This window comes from Microchirus variegatus (assembly GCF_963457635.1).
Source record: "Microchirus variegatus genome assembly, chromosome: 3".
NCBI classification, from domain to species: Eukaryota; Metazoa; Chordata; class Actinopteri; order Pleuronectiformes; family Soleidae; genus Microchirus; species Microchirus variegatus.
In genome coordinates this window covers 18,575,847-18,597,616 of record NC_139804.1, presented here as the reverse complement: position 1 = coordinate 18,597,616, position 21,770 = coordinate 18,575,847, and the positions used below count along the sequence as shown (strand labels likewise).

At 40.7% G+C, this 21,770-nt stretch overlaps 1 protein-coding gene across 1 annotated transcript; it reads right to left on the bottom strand.

Annotated features, from left to right (window-relative positions):
• Positions 1 to 802: 802 nt before the first annotated feature.
• Positions 803 to 21,398, bottom strand: akap1b (A kinase (PRKA) anchor protein 1b). The gene is made up of 11 exons (XM_083886661.1): positions 21,389 to 21,398; positions 14,806 to 16,448; positions 10,995 to 11,119; positions 9,983 to 10,109; positions 9,735 to 9,862; positions 8,094 to 8,271; positions 5,881 to 6,031; positions 5,428 to 5,495; positions 5,180 to 5,253; positions 5,012 to 5,077; positions 803 to 1,605 (listed from the first exon to the last, which is right to left on the bottom strand). Exons 2-11 carry the CDS (start codon positions 16,421 to 16,423, stop codon positions 1,537 to 1,539), a joined length of 2,604 nt encoding a protein of 867 aa, XP_083742787.1. The 5' UTR covers positions 16,424 to 16,448; positions 21,389 to 21,398; the 3' UTR covers positions 803 to 1,536.
• Between the last annotated feature and the right edge of the window lie 372 nt (positions 21,399 to 21,770).

The window sequence follows — 21,770 nt, the reverse complement described above, 5'->3', positions numbered from 1 at the left end:
AGGGTTGCTACAGTAACAGTATGTGTACCCAGATTTGTGGTGGGTACACATACTCAAAAAAAATGGCCCTTTATGTTATTAGTGTTTTTGACAAAATTGTTGTGTCGTGTTCAGAGGGAAGCAAAGTATAATTTGAAATCTGATTTGAGCATCATGTATCAAACCAAACCACCTGCAAATGCAAGTGGGGTTTATTTTGCTGTCAAAACCCAATCCGCTTAAAATCGGGATATGGATATTATCTGCTCATTAATCTCCTGCTCTACCACAGTAAAATGTTTTTTTCATTCCCAACACAGAAGACACTTATTACTTCACTCCCACGGAGTGGCTCTGTGTGTTTGTGTTTCCACACTTCCACTTGCCACTATGACCAGCAGAGGGCGCCAGAGGCTTGTTGCATAAATGGGTTGAAGTCTGCAATCTCTGACTGATCCTCCGTTGAGGTCATTCTGACCATCAAAACCAGAAAAACTTTAAGCATCTAATGCCGACAAAAATCTCAGTCATAAAGCTCCCAAATCATTTTAGGTTTTGCTCTGCTGCCACACTACTGCTGGAGGTGATGTATAAGCTGGTGTTCCTAATAAAGTGCTCTGTGGGTGTATATCATAGATTATCAGGACTTTTGACGACTAAAGATTGGGGTTAGAAGGTGCAAAATGCTGGATCTTTACAGTCAACAGAACGTCATTGTGAGGATTAAAAAACAGACAAAATGTTCTCTGACCAAATACACTTTGAAATTAATTCATCTGAAATATCTTGCCAAAATTTCCTTGGTCCAGAATTCAACTGCATTTTTCTGTGTGATAGCATGAAACTTCCACAGGTTAATCTGTGATGCAGTGAAAGCTGGTGGAGAAAAACAGGAGCAAAGGAAAAGCAGGTCCTCTGTCCTGGTTGAAGGTGCTGCAGCAGCTCTGGATGGAGACACCAGAAAAGTCAGCGTCAGAGCAGATGGTGCCCTATGCTCCACCAGGAACCTCTCTTTACCCTTCAGTCTCCAAAGCCTTTCTGTCCCCCACATTCTATCCAGACGACAAACATCTGCCAGTTCGTCGTTTAGAAAAGTTAGTGACCTGCACGCGACTCCAGCCGTGGTGTCAGTGAACATTTAAAACAGTCTCTCCACACAGCATGATGATCCACAACCAAAGTGCAAAGGCCCAGAGCAAAAATTAAGGTAGGATGGGTGGAGGAAAAAAATATTTGCTGCACCTTTATTTAGTTATAATATAGATTCTTTTTTTTAAAAAACAAAAAACTGTACCTCTTCAAGTTCATTTAGTGTACAAGTATCAGAGGGGGAGGTCGTCTTATTTCGAAGCAGTGCCGTGTTCTTGTGGATTATGCCTGCAATTATTTTTTTAATTTCTTTTCAAAAGGAATGGGGAAGGGTAAAGAGGACAATAACAAAAGAAAAAAAAAATGAAAGAAAAACAATCTTCTTCGATCCAGTGGTGGGGTGGATCCCACAACGCTGACCACAACAGAATAATGTGGGAGGATGAAGTTGTAAAAGGTCAGAGCATGTTAGTTCAAAAATCCTTCCATCCAGACACCCAGGTTTCTCTCTGCCAGCGTACGGTTCACTGAGATCACCTGGAACAAAGACAGTAGGATCATACAAGAGTCGTCTATCAGGGCAGACACAATCCGTTTTATTCTGTTAAAGCTGGGGTTTACAACTCTGGGAAAACTAGAAAACTAGCAATAGGCCATTTGCATAGTAGCCATTGTTTCAGGGTACTGTGGGATAAATCAGTCAATTACTGCAGAAAGAAAATACATAACTGAAAACATTTAAGTAACCAGTTAATTAATAATGCCAGAGTTCCATTAAGCGCCCTTGTTTTTAGCGTGCATCAGGCGTGTGGCCACATAAGGGCCAACGTGGGCCAGTGCCAATATGATTGACAGCTGGCCCACCATATCAGAGGTGCCCATCATTAACTTGAATTTGATGGCGAGAGATTACGCATCGCGCTGTCCCCGGTCAGTAACACTCTACTAGCGGTGGCAGTAGCTATTGTCCTTGTGCCACTTACCTCCTTGGCACAAGGTAAGATATTAACCCCCAGTCATGTGATTGTTTTTGAGCCTCACTTTTTTCTCCTTCTCCGGTGCTCTGACTCGGCCAAAGCGCCGAGCATCCATCCATCCATCCCTCCCTCACTCCCTCACTCACATGTTTGTTAAATTCAATAGCCTTTCTTGGTCAGTAGTTGTCATTTTCTGTTTTGTTGGGCTACCACAGAATTAATGTTTTGAGTTCAGGCTGTCTGACCGGGCCGTTTTTTTTGTTCACAAAGAAATAGATTTTTAAAATCACATATGCATGCATTTTGTGCCTCAAAAAATACTAATAAAGTATAATCTATTTATCATTGTACCCTATTGTTGTTTGCAATTAATCGTCTAATATGTGATGAAATCAAATGTTTAATTTTGGGACAAATACTGCCTAATAATAATACAAAGTCATTAATCACTCCTTGTGACTCGCCTAAACTTTTGATTTTGTTCGTTCTTGTGCGTATTGCTTAATCCAAGCCTGGAGGCCGGGCGCCAGCTGTTTTTAATCGATGTAGCCTATTTGTTTGCCATTAATTGTCTGATATGTGATGAAATAATGTGCCGTTAAATTTCAGGACAATTGCTGTAGGCATACTGACAATAACGTTATTTTTTTAGAAATAATAAAAAAGAAAAAAAGAGTAAAAATAGTGGCCCACCCTACTTCGCAAAAAAAGTCCACCCTATTGAAAAATAGTGGCTACGACACTGGCGTGCATGCATGTTCACCTTCACTCCGTCATGACTTCGATGAAGTGAACAGTCATCGTCAATATAATAAATAACACCTGTGCTTTCATTGTTAAATCAAGTCAAAATGTCTGCCGTGTAAAGGACCCACAGCAGGCACCACTTAAGACAAATGTAACCAATAAATCCCTTTCTCTTTTTTTGTCGCCTTGCTCTCTAAGAGCCTATCCACATGGAAACACGTATTGAATATGCATAGGTGTTTTTTTGTTTTTTTTTTTTTTTTAAACAGGCGTTTTTCCACACAGAATATGCATTTTGGGAAACCTGAAACTGTATTATTGAAAACAGCACAACGCACTTGCATTTTCATGTAGACTGAATACCCAACTTTGGGAAAATGATTATATCATAGTCCCAGCTGTCTTGCATTGTCCCTATTGTTGCTGTTATCATCATACTCTTGTGTTTGGAGATTTTTTGACAGAGTTGCCAACTATATTCAATGAAAAGTAGGGCTGCAACAACGACTCGATAAAATCGATAAAAATCGATAACTAAAAGCGTTGGCAACTAATTTAATTATCGATTCGCTGAGTCGCGCGATTAATACGTCGCTCCTAGGCGCGGAACTGTTTACAGATGCCGACTGTTTCATGCCGGTTGATGCACGCCCACAGCGAGCCTTGTGTGCGCGCGAATAGTCGAGCGAATAAGCGGTGCGGGAAAGTTTTAGAGTGAGCGACAACTCAACTTTTAGACTTGAAACATGGCGGAGGCGGAGAAAACCGTTCCGCCGAAATCTTCTAAAATGTGGGAACACTTTGCCATTCATGAACCTAAAAAGTGTGTTAGCTACAATCTTTGCAAGAGCGAAATGGCATGGCACGAGAGAACCACGGTGATTAACCAGCACCTAAAAAGAAAACACGTCAGAGTCCTCCGTGACAAGGAAGGGAGTAAGGAAGTAAGGACATGTAGCATTAGTCTCTCATGTTTCCCGTTTAGTGGGTTAATTTATTCATTATTCAGCTTTACAAACATGAACAGTTTATTAAACTAGCGAAAGCTGGTTAAAGTGTGTGTGGGGGGGGGTGTGTGTGTGTGTGTGTGTATGTGTGTGTGTGTATAAGTACTTACAGCTTACTTTAACCTGTAAATGTATGTATATCATACATTGTATGTTTTTTTGTGTTATTCTAGTTTTGATTTTTTTTTTTTATCATTTAATATTACTTTTGATAGATCAGAGACGTTGGAGCAATAACCAGTTGTTTTTACACTTTAGTCTGCACTATGAATTTGAAATGTTCCATTTTTGAATAAAGATGTGGCAATTACAAATGTTTCTTTTTTTTAACCGATTCATCGATTAATCGAAAAATAATGGACCGATTAATCGTTAGTTGCAGCCCTAATGAAAAGTAAATCAAGTCAGCTTGTTGAAGATTAACAGTGAAACTTGAATGAACAATACAGATTAGAGATGCACTGAAAATGTGTGCCGCCGAAAAATTTTGTACAAAAATTACCAAAAAAAGGCATTTCCAAAAGTAAACACCAATGCACAACCGAAACAGGATGTTGCGATGACGCACACAAAAGCTGTGACCAGCACACGCCTGTCTATTCCTGCTAAGAGTCTGTCCAAGATCAGTTTGGAACACCAATAAAATGATTCCAACAAAACTTGGCTGCATATGGGGCAGATTATGAACTCCCTGCGACATTCACTTCACAACAGAGAACACTCGCTCTTCTTGCCCCCTTTGAGCAGCTAACTAAAGAGATGTTATTCCCTTAATTGCAGCACTAAAGTGTCTTCTACACAAAGAGGTTGAGACCGCGGAGTGAAAAAATGAAAAGTGCGCTCTTAAAAGTCTATTTACATGTTTTACTAAGATCTACTCGGATCCCCTGCACTTCATCGCGACTGATCTTCGTCATAACAGCGTTTTGAGGGGTTTCCGTGTGGATATGGCCCAAACTGCAAGAAGCCTGGAGCGAGCAAGTGAGAGGCTCAACCCACTTTTCAACGCAGCACCAATTCAGTGCCAGATTCACAACCTGACCATGCCCCCTGCACTGCTCCCCACTCTCTCTCCCCCTTCTCCCCTCTCTCACTCATCTCACATCCTTGCATTTTGCAAAATCAGGCATTAGGCAGTTGACCTCACAAGAGGTTTGGTTGTCCTTTAAATAAATGTGACTCATACAGTGTGTGACTGGCGGAGTATCATACCTCATCTCCAACCATGTTCCACAGGTGGACGAGTGGGAGGCCTGTGTTGTTGTCATAGTTTGATACCTTCACAAAAACAGAAGCAGACAAACAGCCAGATTAGAGTCAGATTAGAGGACACTCTACGGTCTTTCTACAGTGGGTCTACTGTGATGAAGCTTTAGTGACCTGTGCAAGCAGTGGCACTCCTCTGGTCATCTCCTCCAACGCAGATGTTGCCTCTGGTGAGAATCGATCCTCTCCTGTACACAGACATTTCAGACTTACCATTTAATACAGCCAGACAATATCTGCAGATTACACACATTATCAGCCTGGATCTCAACTGACATCAATACCGTTTGATTTACTCCACATGATGTTAACTTCTGATGAATAGATTTTATAAATGCATGACAAAATAAATTGTTCTGTACCTGGAAGAGGGGCAATGTTGTCAAGCAGTACTTCTGCACCTTGAAATGGTAGCGTTACAAAATCAGACCTGGAAAAAAAAGGGACGAGAAAAATAAAAAATTGAAATATCTGAAGCATATTTCCATTTAAAGTTATTTTAAAGGTTGCATACATTAGTTTCAAGAATGTGGTCGGACATTTTGACAAAAAGTGAACAAAGCGAAATAATTCCAAATTAAGGTCCGTCACTGTATGTTATAAGAACTGGAACCTTATAAAGCATACCTGCCCCTGTTAGGTAGACAAGTTATCCCCCTCACATTTTTTCACTAGATTTATGCACACCCTTTTAATCACTACCATTTTGGTCTGGAAAGCTGCCAATATTAACAAGTACAGGTACATTATATACGTTTAAAATCCAATGTTCTTAACACCGTTTTCCATTACAGTTGCAACACAGTGACACTCACCTTATCTGCCGTAAAGATTCTATCTTTACTCTGTCGTAGCCTCCGTAATCAACATATCTGATCTCCACTTCATTGCTTTCTTTATAAAAAGTGATGACCTGAGCTCTCCACCAGGCACCTTCCACAGCTGGGGCTGCACAGATCACACCAACTGCAAGACACAGAGATAAGGTTGAAAAGCCTACCCGACGACAGTATTTAAACAGCTCCCTCTAATGGACAAACTGGGGAGAAAATAATATAATTTATTTGCACAGTTTCTCTGAAATTATTGAATATACAGTACTGTGCAAAAGTTTCAGGCGCCATCCCATTAGCTTTGTTGTTTTTTCTGTCTGTCAAATTATTTGATCATTGGAATTTGGAATGAAGTGATGCGACTTAAAGCTGGTCTTATATTTTGGCGAGCTGTCAATGAGTTTAACTCATGCAACATGTGTATGTAATGCTCAAGCATGTCTTGACCGTGGGTCCGTTTCACAAAGCAGGTTCAACAAACAATGAGTCTAACCCTGAACTCTGAGTTGATCTACTCTGAGATAGGAAACTGAGTTTTCAGTTCCACAACAGCTGATTTGAGTTAGTTTATTCAACTCAGAGTAGTTTCACCTGGAGTTAAGCGCGTGCACCACAAGTCTAAAAAGACAGCATCAATGGAGCCCCGTTTCAAGGAGTCACCTTGGCATCGGGGAAGCGGAGGGTGACGTTCTACACTCCACCGGGATTGAAAACATTAAAGCGCTCATACGTGAGTTTGAGCAAGTTTTAGAAAGAAGTGTAACACTGCTGCAGCAGCAAAAGAGAGGGAGATGGCGTCAGAGAACACTGCTGCTGATGTGTAAGTTTAAATGTCGTCCTTTGCGCAATCAAAATAATATTACAGGGGGAAACTACTTGAGTGGTAGCCTGTTAAATTATTTCATTTAGGTGTAATCCCGCGGGGGAGAAGCGCACTTGGCAGCAGTTTAAGATGAAACATAAAAACATTGTTCAAACAGGTAAGACCTCGGCATAATCTCATGAGGGTACCTCATTTTGATGATGTTTTACATAAAGTAAATATGAAGTGGCTGTTTGACTGTACAGTTGTTTTATCCCCAACATAATGCTGTTTTCACGCACATCATGTTCAAGTGCTCTGCATCTCCGACGTTCTATAAAAAACTCCCATTTGTAAAAAAAAAAAACCCAGCGCAACAGTTTCTGCTGGGACGTGAAAGCATGACTTCTGTTGTTAATGTTGGAAATGTAAGGACGGATTAGGTTGTGTAAGTAAACGATGGACTGTGACATGAAACTGTACCATTCAAAAAGAGAAGTGTCTGGAAATGCAAGAACATCTATGCGCAGTCTGATAATCATCTCCCGACGAATATTAAATTCTCTGCGCAGCAATGCTGCACCTTCATCCACGGGATCACTGTCAAAAGGACATGCCATGGTAGTGAAAATAGTTGCCACCTAATATAACTTCTAATGTAGACGGCAAAACAGACGGCAGAACTATACTACGCCAAAACTCTGCTGACTGAATGAGGAAATCAAATACCGTGTGTGTCTGAAAGAGGGCGGAGACGGAGAGAAACTACAGGTTTGTTGAAAACCTGCTCCCGACCAGGTTAGGTTCATAGAGCATGTTACCATGGTAACTGACCGAGAGCTTAAGTTACCTCTCTCTGTGAAACAGGCTAGAGTTACTCCTCTTTCTCTGGTTTGACTTACCTCCCTTTGTGAAATGGAAAACTCAAAGTTTCCATCATTTCAGGGTTAACAGACTCAGAGTTTTCACTAAACCTGCTTTGTGAAACGGACCCCTGGTCTTGACCTGGCGTAATAGTTTTTTACAGCAGAGATTTCTTTAAATGAAAAAGTAGGATAAACACATGATTTACCAGTAACGTTAATTAAGGTTCCACTCCAGTATTAACAGAGCTGTGTTACTGTTCAAGTGTAAAGGTAGATCACACTAAATACTTGACACCTGTAGAGGGTGTTTGTTTTTGTTTTTTAAAAAAACAACAACAAATGAAATAGAAATAATTATCCTCTATTGTTGTTATAGCATTGCTAAAACAACAAATCTAATGGTGGCTTAAGATTTCTGCAAAGTATGTATTTTGGGTAGAGATTATTAAATATTTGGAGAAAGTAAGTGGAAAAACAAGTTTTGCAGAAAACCTGAGACTTTAATCTCACTTTGTGACCGTGGTTACCTTCAACAGGTGACGGCAAGGCCGGGGTGCCGGGCTGGGAGTAGCAGAGGAACATCTGCTGGTCGAGACTTCGCAGGGCGTGGTAGGTAGGGTGGGTGTGCTGCTGGACAAAGACGTGACCGGCTGACACAATGTTTACCACGATCACTTCAACTGTCACTCCACTGGGAAGCAGGAGCTGTGAGGACAGATTACATGTTTTAGCCTATTATTGAGGCTAAAACCACAATTATTACTTTCCAGGTTTCAGGTATGGTGCAAACCTAAAATCAGAATAAACCTACAGAGAGGAGACAAGCTGGACAAAGTGCTAGTAAGGTGCAAGGAGGGAGAGATGGTACATCATATGTTGCTAGCACTCATGAGCATCGATAGTCCAAGTTTCTGAACTCTAAGAAATAAAAACCACTCGTCAAAAAAGACATTAGATTGTGATCCGACTGATTTACATCAAAAATATGGTAAGGTCTTAAAAAAACAGAAACAGAACTTCCCCTTAACAAACAATTTTCTTTAAAAGTTTTCCGTAAACATATATTGTTCTTTCTTGAAACAAGAATTGTTTGTCTTCATATACACAAAGCCCTAACCCTAACCTTCCAAACAACACTGTAGTATATATCAGCCCTGTATGTGGTGCTGTAGCGCTGCTATAGAAGTTCACTGAAAGGAAAAGACAGAGCATGCATACAAACTTCAAACACAAGACAATAGCGATAATGAAGATCAAAAGCTAGAACATCGTTTTACTACACATTGGTATGTTTTTATATAATGCAGTTAGTTTGTCTTTAAAAAAGCTTTAAATAAGTTCTGATATTTTAAGTGCAATGCCAGTCACCTAATCCTATTTATATTTTGTGTCAGTTACTAAAACCATCAACGCTTGAGGTTACTTAACAGTGTTTCTTCTCATATTGACATACCAAGAACTATATTAAGTTCTTAAATAGGTTCTGTCAGCATCTCGTAAAATGAAAGGCTCCACCTCCTCCACCTACCACTAGTTCATTTGTAGCCAGGTAAGAGTTAACCGAGCCAGCTAGCAGCAAGCTTTGTAGTACAAGATATTAACAATGTCAATGTTAGGGAAAGTCAAACAAGATACAAATTAGATAGAAAAAAATAGATTTGTTGAACTCACTTCATTGGTCAGGCCTCTCTTTGTTTTAAAGTTTGGCAAAACAAGTTGAACTTGCTTCTATGGAAACCTGTTTTTATTACAATATGGTAGTAGTTCCTGAGGCAAAGTTGTGGCTATTTCATTGTTGGCCTCATTCAGACCTAGTATTATAATCTGTCCTGAGAGGTTCAAACACAATTGGACACAATTCATGTTCACACCTGGTATTAACAAAGATATGTTCAGGTACACTCATGAATGTGGCCACAATTCCACAAACCACCTCCAAATGTAGATTTTGTGACAGGTTCTGAAGATGCATTTACACAAAGTGGATTGATTCAGATTTGCAAACGGATAGTCCACTTGTGCTCAAATCACTCAGATGTTAGGAGGTCTGAATGGGTAATTTAGGTCACAAAGCAAAGTATATCCCACAACTTTGGATTAACATGGAGAACACAGCGGCTTTTTGATAAGTGGAGACTCGGAGCAGCAGCCAGAGAGCACATCCTTACCCAGGAAGTCATGGGAAGTGATGGCAATGTGAGTGCTGGTGGTGGAGGTGCATATAAGTTTGTCATGTCCAGATCTTTAAATTTCTTCCCAATCAATGACAGGGCTTTGTCAACCTGCTGCTGCGTACCTGTAGAGAGATCAAACACGCGTTTCAGTTGCTATCCAAAACAAGTTTAGCTAAAATCCTCAGTGATTCCCTGCACCCTGCCTCTTCTTCCCAAGTGTGGATGTGGTTGGTTGAACTCACCCTCTATGTGACATATCTGGAAGTCCTGTGTGTAAGGCAGGGTGGATATGTAGATCTTTGCACCAGAGTTCTGCTTGATGAAACTCACAAATCTCCCCTGCTTCCCGATTAACCGCCCGACAAGATGCTGGAGCAGAGAGACAGGTAGCAGAGACAATGATATGTCAACAATAGATGTCTTGGATGGGCTGGGAATCACAGGGTGCCTCACGATACTAATAATATCACAATAGAATGATTGTGTGATAATAAATATATTGCAAGACAATCATATTGCGATATATTTTCACGAGTCAACACTCAGTTGCTCCATTTCCTTCTACCCCTCTCCTTGTGTGTGTGGGCCAAGAACAGGACATGGCTGCCTGTGCGTATGTTTTTACACACGGTTTAGGCTTGTTTTCCATTACAATATAGTGCCTCCTCAACCTGGGTGGAGACATCAATGCATGGCTGAATGAAGCTGCCGTGACATTGTTTTCCACATGACACACACAAATGAGTGACTAGTGAGCAATTGTTTTAAGTGTAACTGAATCAATAGAAACAGTTCATTAAAATATTTGTTCAGTACGTCCTCCATGTCTGGACCACAGACAGTCCAACACAGTCACTGTGGCAGGGTTTTTGATGCGTCTTGCCGGTCACGATCTGTGCTGTCGCTAAATACACTAGACTCCTTAAATATTGACATTTTTAATACTCTTAAGTCTTTTTAACTGATCAACAGTTTGGCATTGTTCAGCTTGATTCCTGTTGCCTCAAGTCTCGCGCATGCCTCTTCCTGTGATGATTCCTCTGGTGACAACTTGCATAGTATCGCCTCAGCTCACTTTTTACCAGGTACTATCGCTATTGGAAACGCAAAATAGCTGTGCCGAGTTGAGTCTGGCTAGTGAAAACATGCCATTACTGCATATGAAGGAAGAATAAACTTGTGTGTAAAGGGAGGTGATCAAATATTTCATACCAACATGGTGTGTTTTGCTTTTGTTTTGCCATTTGCACTCACCTTTGGCACCTCTATCTCCCAAATGGCGAGCTCAGAGCTCAAGGAAGCAGCATGGTTGCTCTGACTTTCCCCTGTGCCCATAGTGCAGCCGCTGTCAACGGAGTCCATACTATTCACATCGGAGCCTGAGGACAGACACAGGCACACAAAAAAACTTTACAAGCAATTTCCAAATTTCCAGCAACATTAATATTTAAAGCTCCAGCGCACCGAATCAATATGTTGACAAAGCAGCAGGAGCCATGAGGAAACTTTTTTTCCTTTCCAAAGCCGTTTCAGTTTTTACAATGTCCTACCAAGCCTGATATATTTTATGAATACACAGTCAATAACTGTTCAACTACAGGTCATTACTGCAGCTTGATGATTTTGTGCTGCATGAGCACCGGTACATACAGTATATCAGCTGGTTTCACAGTTCCCTTTGTTTATTTTTTTTCTGTCTTGCAACCGAGAGCTCAGGTCGTCACTTTTTTTCATGTTGAGGGTGAGCAATGAAACCCACTTCCCATTAGTCAGTCCGTGATTCTTGCATCTGTATCTGCATGACAGAATCACAACAGCAACTGGATCACTTCAAAATAATAAGTTTATGGGTAGCTTTGGAAACCCCAGGATGTAACTGAAACCCAGTTTTTATACAGATGATACAGTTGGAAAAGGTAGCGTTTTGAAGAAATAAGGCCCTCTTTTAAAGTCTGCAAAGCAAATAAGATTTGAACTTCTTAGCTACCAGCTTGCCCATGGTTAAACTGTCCTGTGTTATCACATCATGGACACCAAACTATGCTAAAGAGTAGGGATGGGAATTTAACACATTTTTAGAGTCGATTGTCGAGGTCCACGTGTCAAATTTCTTGTCGACTTTTTTTTTTTTAACAGCAGCAACGCGGGGGTGTAAATTATTCTACACTGTACTACTTCATTTTGTCGTGTCAAGGTGCGCACGTGTCGATTGTCGATCGATTTGTCGACAAAAAAGTCCCATCCCTACTAAAGAGCGCTCAATTCACTGTATGCAGTTTAGCAGCCGGTTTTCAAGGAATCCCTACCAACTAGCTAGTCTTTATGGTTTGTCTATTAGTTCAGATTTTTTTTTTCTAGATTCTGCTTCTTCTTTTGTTTTGCATAGTCTTGCATGCGTACACTTTTTTTTCACCTCGTCATGCATGTAGCCAGAGGGTGCCACCATGAAGAATATGTCAGTTTACGAATTACCTCTGCCAAAGGGCTTATGATTTTCAAATACGTTTGACCTTTAGGGGCTGCAAAGCATTTCACAATATTCATAGAGAGAGATCAGGGAAAGTGGAAAGAGCAGCATTACATTTGATAAGAAATGACAATGTGTAGTTGGGTTTTGGTTTTAATGCTTGAGAGTGAGTATTACAACATTAATAATGTGAAACTACCTTATTTTACAAGGGCATTCTGGTTATGTTAGAATTTGAGAAGTCTGATCTGAGACCAAAGACACATGACACGACACAGAGCTCCCTGAAGACATCGGGGAGGAGACCTTCTAGCTGCTTGGCCAGATCAATTTTCACAGTAGGGTCATTACACCATATGATGTGTGATTATATGCAAAGAAAGACTCCACATGACATATGGAGCTGTGATGAAACAAATAGTAGACCATGGTAAAGCTGCATTAGCTAAATCCCAGGTCAAGCTAAAGCCACACCGAAAAAAGTGAAAAAAATGGAGATTAAATGGTGAGTAGCAATGGTTCCAAAACCATCAGAGACCAATCTAGAGCAGTGTGGGCCTTTTGCAAAGCAGCCAGTTTGACATGGTGGAGTGCAACAGTGAACCTGTATGTACACTGAAACTGCAGAAGCTAAATTACACTCGGCCATCATTCATTTGGTTAGCTACACCTGTTTTCCAACTGTGAACACTCAAAATGGCTGCTGTGCAACGGACCGAGTGAAGACCGTAGATGGTTCCTAGGACCAACACTACTACTAACTCACATTACCAAAACAAGAATCATAGACAGCTTCAATTAATGGGACTACTCTACTGACTTCTGTAATTGAACTTAAAGATAATATTATAATCATTTTATAGGGGTTGAATAAGAGGAATGATAACAGTTGATATCATCCTAAAGGCTTTCTTGGTTTGTTTTATCTGCATGTTTTCCAACCCACTCCCTAGGCAACATCTTTGAAAAAATGGTCAATGCGTTCCTCTGTAATTGGCAAAGGCTTTTTTTCAAGTTTTGGCCACCGTTAAAGAGGAAAAGCCCCCACTGCTTTGTGTGCTTGCGATCCATACAAGGAGGGACATCAAAAGATGAGATTGACCAATGAAACTGGCAATCGGTTGGCCGATCAATCAAGTGGAGCAATCTTCCACAGCATGTTTGACACACTCCTTTACTGTCCACTTTTAAACACTTATAACCCATTTTTACTCTTTGGATTTCGACCAAATATGAGACTTATCTTTTTTTAATAGCTTTATTGTATGACCTGTTTATTTGTGTTGTTTTTATATTTTCTACAGTATTGTATGTTTTATTATATCTCTGATGTACAGCACTTTGTTTCAGCTGTTGTTTTTAAAGTGCTTCATAAATAAAGTTGGATTGGATCATGTGTATTTTTTTCAGATCATCAGTATCAGCTGATGACAGAGCATTTAATGCCACTTAATAGGCAAGCACATCTGCATACAGCCCAGTGTTGCTGTAGAACACAATCGCTTTTTCTTATTGTTTACAAATGTTCCTTTACTAAGAAATGAGGAAATGGTGCCGTCTATGAAAGTGCACACAATCTTTTAAGTACTTAGTGACTACAGAAGGACTTAAGATAATAATAATTTTTAAAAAGCTGTTCAAAGCATCTGGTTGAGATGAGGTTTGGCAAAAAACATATCAATATTTTATATAATTTTCATACACAATATATACTAAATGGATTGTGTAAATAATAGGGGTGGGGGGATCGATTCACATAGGAATTGCGATTCTAATCATCCACGATTCTGAATCGATTCATTAACTTCAAAAATCGATTTTTGGAGAAAAAAAAGGTGCCATATGTAAGAATCTGGCCAACTATATTTTGGCCAAATTCAAAATGCAGAGGTCCTTTTGGTTTTGTTTTCTGACATAACTGGCAACCCGTGGTTGCTCTGCAGCTGAGACTCTACCGACTGCAATGATTGGTAGACGGCGGTAGGTGGTGCCACATGCCAAAACATGATTTACAGTCTGCAAAATATTTTTTAATGTAAATATTTTGGCTGTTCTGTTGTCGTTGGTGAGTTCAGTATGTCATATGAACATTATTCCTGAGTCTCTGTGACATATTGGGAGGATTCTATGGCCAGTTGCTTTAGATTTATTACATAATGCACCTTTAAGTTTCTATTTTGAAAAATAGATATTCGTGTACAGTTTAATTTTGTAACTTCTGGGAGAAAAAGGCAGCGAGCCTAAGCTTTTATTTATGCAAGTTAATTTTTTGTACAAGTAAGTTTTTGTTTTGAATGAATAAATTTCAACTTTTGTCTTAAGTTTGTCTTTGTGTGTTCACATTATCTTATACAAACTGTATTGTTTTGATGCCATAGTAAGCCTTAACACACATCAATTTTTGAATCGAGAATCGATTTTGAATCCAATCGTGACCCACCCAAAGATTCGCATCCCTAGTAAATTATGAATATATTAATTGACTGTGATTGACAACAAGGGTTCATTGCAGCCCTAGTTACTATTGGTGATTGTAAATAACGTCTAACACTAATCCTCAGAAAAAAACAACCCAAAACAAACTGATTGATGCCTCACCTCCAGACTGGTCCTGGTCTGCATCCATGTCACATGTCCCATGAGCTCCATTCCTCAGACCCACTCCGTTGAGCCTCTTTATCTCACATACAGAACCCAGTGAGTTTTCGTCCGTTATGGGCAAACCTGCTGCCTCTGTGGAGGTCTCAGCTAGTGACTGAGTCTGTTCTGCTTCCTTTTCTGACAAGTCTGTAACTTGGATCACATCTACTTGGTTGTCCAACGTGCTGTTGTGGAGGTCCTCGCTGCTGATGCCATCCTCAGAGTGGCATGTGCTGCAAGCGGAGTCCTCGGCCAGCACAGTTTCATCGCCTTTCAGTTTCATGTTTAGCAGAGGCACGCTCTGTGCTGCATCCTGTGTTGCTGTAGGCCAGGGTCCTGCCTGATCAGTCTGATGATCCCTAAGACTGATCTCAACAGGCTCCCATACAGAGGCTGAGGAGCATCCATTGGTCATCCCCTGCTGTTCTTTTTCTGTCGTCTCTTCAGACTCGCAGTCGATTGGCGTGGAGCTTGTCAGAAGGTGATGTTGCTGTGTTGTTGTTGTTATTATTGGCTCCTGTTCAGAGCATTGTCTGCTGCTAGCCAGTGGTGGACTGCTGCTGCTGCAGCTGGGCTGGCTGTTGTCTGTGATCTGGCACCTGGTGACACCAAGGACCTCCTGGGTGGCTGCCGAGATGACCCCATAAATGAGTCCAGCTGCCAGAAGCTCCAGATCCTGCTCACCTCCACTGTTGCTCTGTATTTGGATGTCCTCTGGGGTCACAGATAAGGTGAGGGGGTTTTGTACCGTGGTCAAGGCAATGGCAGTTGGGTCTGCAGTGGCCGGTGTGCTCGTTAGAATGTGTTGGTGGAAATCCTGCAATGAAGGTGGCGTCTCTTGAGAGACGACCTGTGATGGGGGCACTCTCAGAACTTTGGCTGGGGTGACTGCACAAACAATGATCTCATCTTGCGTAGTAATAATGTTGTGGTGCTTTGCAACCTCTCCCTCTGGCTCAGGCCTCTCTTCATCAGAAATGTAGGCTGTTGTGGTGGGGGAGATGGCGACTTCATTAGAGTGGCAAGGCAGGATGACCTCTTCTACCGATGATACGAAAGCAGAGGCTGGATCTTTGAGCTGGTGTTTCTCCGTCTCTATGACCAAACCGAGTGACAAGCTTTCCTCTGCATCTGCATCGTCTTTCAATGACAACTGCAGGGTTTCTTCTTTGCCAGATGATGGCTGAGTCAAGACAGAAGGTTTCAGGACTTCTTCTCTTATTCTGCCAGGATGAGCAGCACCTTCATCATAACCTTGTTTTAATAAAGGTGCTGCTTGAGTGTCCTGAACATGGATATGGGAAATGTTTTCATTATCGATTTTCTGGTTGGTGACATTTGGAGATGTATTGGTGGGGCATTCGGTGTCATTTGTGGGAGATACGGTGCATTTTTCTACCAAACCATTGCTACTCTCTGCTGGAGATGTTATAACGGCTGTATCAGTTGGAGCCCCCTCTGGGCTGCCATGACTGATGAGCCGTTCTTTCTTCCGTGAGCTGTACCACCACCAGCCGATTAGTGCAAGTACTCCGGGCAGTGTGTAAGGTACAACAGAGCGAAACCTCAGCGGCATTTCCTCAGGACACTAGCAGCTACACCTGAAAGTTGCAAAGAAAACAAGTTTGTATTAGTTCTGATTCAAAACACCTCACATAAATACATTCAACACAGAAACAGAAAAAAATAGACAATAAAAACAATACCAGACTGAAGCTTAACCAAAATTTCAATGGTAAAAAACAGGCAAATACACAAGATAAACAGACACTGAAATACTTCAGCTGATACAAAGGCCTGTTAAATAAGTGGGTCTTCAGTTGGTTTTCAAAACGAGTAACAGACACTGCAGAATATAAATCAATAAAAAGATTACTCCATATTTTGGGGGGCACTACTTCAAAAGCCTGATCACCTTTTCCTTTCAAAAGGTTGCAGCACATCACCGTAGATCTACCGGTTACATCCCCTTAACATTTCAAGAAAAAAAAAGTTGTTTTATCAATAATATCAAATGTAATAATTTTATTCCATTCCATTTGTAGATTCACATACATTGACAGCTGTTAACTGCTGAAGTCATGGAAATTTAAAAATAAATGTGTGATACAACAGACACCAACAAAAAAATGTATTGTTATACCAACCTAAACAACAGAATAGTCAACAGTAGAGATGTTTGAAGCCAATCTAAAATGCATTAATATGCAGTATTGGCCAATATAATATCTGTGTAGAGAGAAAGAGAGCACACCAGTGAGACTTGACTTCTGACCTCTATGACTAATGGCACAGCCAACTGCTCAACTAAATAAACTGTTCACCCCCTGCAGGGTAGAAGTTGCAGTTACTTGACCACTTTTCAACATACTATTAAAGCATATACAGCTACTTTATTGAAATGTATTTGTGTGGTACCAGAAGTATCTACAGCTCTATCTGTGACTTTGTGAGGCAAGGAATAAAAAAAAACTCTCCAAAGTTATATTTCTTTATTGACTATGAAATAACAGTAATGGCACTTGCAGACTGTTCAGTAATGCATGAAAACAAACAATGATAAAGGGTGTTGCATGACTCGGGCTGCCCTTCATGTTGAGGGTCACGAAGAAATAAATGTACTATTCTCATCCAAGTTCTTGGTGGTACATTTAAGACTACTCTGACGTTCCAGCAAATAAAGAAAAAAGGCAATAAAAGCATTGTGCCAATTAGCTCTATTGTTAAAATAAAGTGTACTCAGTGACGAAATCAATCCAATTGTATTATGAATGCCCTGTGATGGACTGGCAAACTGTCCAGGGTGTACCCGACCTATCGCCCTATGTAAGCTGAGATAGGCACAGCACCAACCGCGACCCTCCGGTGGAGGATAAAGTGGTAGATGGTGGATAGATGTATTATGAACTACAAGAATGTGCATCCCTGAAGACACCAGCAAAAGAGTTTTACAAACTGTTGCTGCTGACAGATGTTTGTGATCAGTAAGAAGCGCATGCTCAATGTTGACTGTGATTATTGGGTCATAATAAGCGGGGAGTTCAGTTTGACAAATGATCAAATGACAGGAATGACCTAAGAGGAGGAATCCTCAACAAACTAGTGAGATGAAGAGCTGAGGGCTGAAACTGAAAACCTCCAGCATATAATCCTTCAAGTAAACATTAGCCGTCTGATCATGCCAGTGCCAACAAATGAAAAACCATTTAGATCATAACCTCTAATTACAGTTGATTACAGTATGACGGCATGCTGTGGTGCTTTTGTAAATTAATATTTTACTTACATTTACAGCTATATACAGTGCCACATAAACGTTGACACATTGTTAGGTTTGCTTAATGAAAGTTTATTTTGCTTTATTAAATTGAGGCAGCTTTTTTCCCCAGTCAAAATTATAGAAGAATTCTAACAAAATGGTTTGCCGATGAATGTTAAGTGAATTAGGTCTTAACATGAGGCCACAAACTCAGATTTAGTAAAAAAAAAAATGTTTTTGACCTCAAAACAACAATTATAAGGACTGTGAACTTATTCAAGACAAAACATCCTTGCCTCTGGTTTGCTATTCGGTCTAAATCTATCACCCTCTTCTGCATATGATTAATACCAGCTTCCACAGTGGAATGTATAATACATTTTGAATTTAAAAATATATATAGCACTGAAGCTTTAGAACTGGCTTTTGAGCATATAATAAAACCAGAAATGGAGAATCACAGGATCTATGTATAGCTTTGCAAAATGTCACCAAGCACAAATTGTTTCAGGACAAAAATGTGATCACTGCTAATCAGTTAAATTAAAGACAAATGGAAAGGATTCAGAGCAGACCCTTACAAAAAAATCTCACATACTAACCCAAACCACAGCTGACAGTCTGACAGTACGATAGTCTCCACGTTGAACACCCAGAATTTAATGAAATAAGGGTACACCAGGGACAATGCAGAGCAAATTGCCCCACCACAGGCAGGTCACAAAATAAAATAAGAAATCCAACATCATCGCACATCTTTCTCAGTCTGAAGAGAAAGTTGGTATATGTTTGAAATATTAAATTTATGATATGGTACACTTTATTGTCGACAGAATGTTCTATTTATACATCTATCTAACCACTTTGTGTTTTATTTATTATCAGTCAACTATGTTAACTAGTCCAGGATTTAAGTGTATTTATTAAAAAAGTTTCCAAAATATCTGCGTTACCCGTGAGAGATCACATGATCCTGCTTGTGATCTCACAACAAAACCTGTAGCTTTGCTGCTGATCACTGTGTGCACATGTGCCCATGCAATGGTGGCCCACACTACATTCACCTTGAACAAGGTTAAAGCAAAAGTTAGCAACAGTCAAACAAATGTTGAGCAGTCTTTCCAGGACACAGTGGGTGTTCCCTGGTACTTTTCTTGACACACTCAAGTCAAGGTACAGGCCTTAGATCTTGCCAGACAGGAATGGTCGGGGCATTTACATGTTAAAAACCATTCAACATGTACAAATACAGACAACCTAACCTGCCTGCCTGCAGCCTCTGTCTACAGTCCCAACAAACAAACAGTGATGATAGATATATACAAACTTTATCTTAAAATCTGAATGCTTTACTATCAGATTACCCTACACTCAAGTCCCTCATCGTGCAACATGACCTCAGTGTACTCTATACGTTAAAGGTCAATCACTGGTAAATGTGACACACGGACAAACTAGAGCAGTGCGCTGAAAACCAGTAAAACTCTACTTCACATTGATTCCTCATAAGAAGGGCGTGCGTTTCCTTCTGTACCAAAACTCAAACTGAGGGGAGACGTTACAATAAACACAAACGTAGGAGTCAAAAGTAGGATACAACAGACACACTGGCTGCATTCACTGCTACAGCCAAGTTTCAACCGATCTCGCATTTATCTTAGCTATAATAGGCTAATCCCGAGAATTTAGCCGACACTCATGCAACGAAAGCCACATTTACGTAATTAGCAATAGCATGACACCACCAGGAAACTCTACATTCACGTCACCGATAGTGTACGCGAGTGTCACAATATCAACTTCCAGCGACGATTTAGACCGTTTCAACTTACTACTGTGGATATTACCGACAATGTTTGTTACATATAATCCCACGTGTCTCCTGTACCTCCAAACTATACTCTTTAAAAAATAACCCCTGTCGTGTGCGCCAATTTTAAAACATGCTAATATAACTAGCTAGCCGGCTTTGTGGGTGACCACAACGGGAGACTGCGCTTAACATTCATACTGTTCAGTGTATCCATACAGTGATGAAGCTAGGTTACGTATACCAGAATCTCTTTACACCAACCCCGCTGCAAAACCGTGTATGTTATTTGCAGACACTGTGCAACTCATGTTTGAAGGGATATAAACAAAACTGGTGGGTTGAAGGTTTAGCATGTAGCGAGAACATTTTATAGAAATTATAGCTATATGTGTTCGTTTGGTTGTCTAAATTGAACGCCGAATATATCAGACAACTTTAACAGTTCAGAGAGATGCATGTGTCAAGTGACCAAATGCAATAATTTCTAGTATAATGGTAGTTGGTTACTAAATGACCGATATATGCAGGGTGTTCAGTGTAGAGTTGTCTGTGATCAAATACGGTACAAGGGGTGGCTGTGACCTCACGCTAACGTTTTACTACTTCACAGGAGAAAAGGCATGGCAGGTTGGGAGGCCATTGAGCATGATACAAAGTATTAATTCATTCGGATAGAGTGTGACCCTGGCATACTTCCTATAATGTTCTAACGCCTGTGCATGAGCACGTATCTGAGCGCATACTCCCCACACTGCATTATTTTTGGATCAGTGACTGTGACCGTTGAATGGATGGTCCCACGGTTAAAGCCTCGTGTTTTACTAGATTTCGCGAGTTTTCATTCACAGACTGACCAACGTGTAAAACCACAACATGAAGGCATTGTGTAACAACTCCAAACGTAACCTAATGCACCACCGAGGGCAAGTGTCACACTGAAGCAGGGTTAAAGGACATTTTTAGCCAAAGAGCACTTATGTCCTGCCTGGGCCTCAGACCTCCAAGTTAGCCTTGCTAGCCGGGCCTGGGGCAAACATAGCCAGGTGAATTTTCCCTGACAACCTAAAAGCACTTTCCACCATTGACGACATACGGCCCCTTTGTTAGTGGACTGGGAGCAAAACAGATAGGGAATTAGCTTAGCTGCAGTTACACAACCTGGACAGAGGCTAGTCGGAGTGCGCCGAGTGTAATGTTGGAGAATTATGTGTTGGCTAGTTGTTCAATGACAAGGGCTCATTGCGTCAGTTTTAAAACACGGTAAACTGTAGACATCACACAGAGAGGTGGGGTAATATCAGTAAATGTGTGTTTTTGTAACGATGTGCCACTGCTACACCCCCGTGAGTGGATTTGAACTAAGTCACACTGAGTGCACATTATGCAGACGGTTACTGACTAGCATGCTCTTCCACCTTAGCCGCTATATGATGCGTCCTTTCCTATGTAGTAGTTGTTCGTTTACTCACAGTGTTTTAGGTTCCTCTGTGCCGCCACGGTGAGAACTCCACTGATAATGTGCCTTTTCAGACGTGTCCCCTTGGAAAGTCAATCTCTCCTACCCACGTGTTGACCGACTAGCATCACTATATTAAAAAAAAAAGTCCAAACAGCTGGTGAAATCTCGCGATAGTGAGGCAGTTAGGCCCTCCGTGGTCTCGCGATAACTGAGAGTGCAGTAAAGGCATATGAGCTCCCTGATAACTCATGACATACTGTTAACATGACACATATCAGAACATAATGGCATCAGATTAACATAAATATTGCACCGGCCACAAAATGATAAATATCAAGGGAGATAAGTGTAAAATCTATGATCACAATTGTTAAATAATATCATAAACAATC

Coding starts and splice junctions, on each gene's coding strand:
- akap1b (XM_083886661.1), bottom strand. CDS start 16,423: ATGCCGCTGAGGTTTCGCTCTGTTGTACCTTACACACTGCCCGGAGTA. Junction 5,496..5,880: donor GAATCTTTACGGCAGATAAG/GTGAGTGTCACT, acceptor TTTTTTTTCCAG/GTCTGATTTTGTAACGCTAC. Junction 5,254..5,427: donor CAACATTGCCCCTCTTCCAG/GTACAGAACAAT, acceptor GTCTGTGTACAG/GAGAGGATCGATTCTCACCA.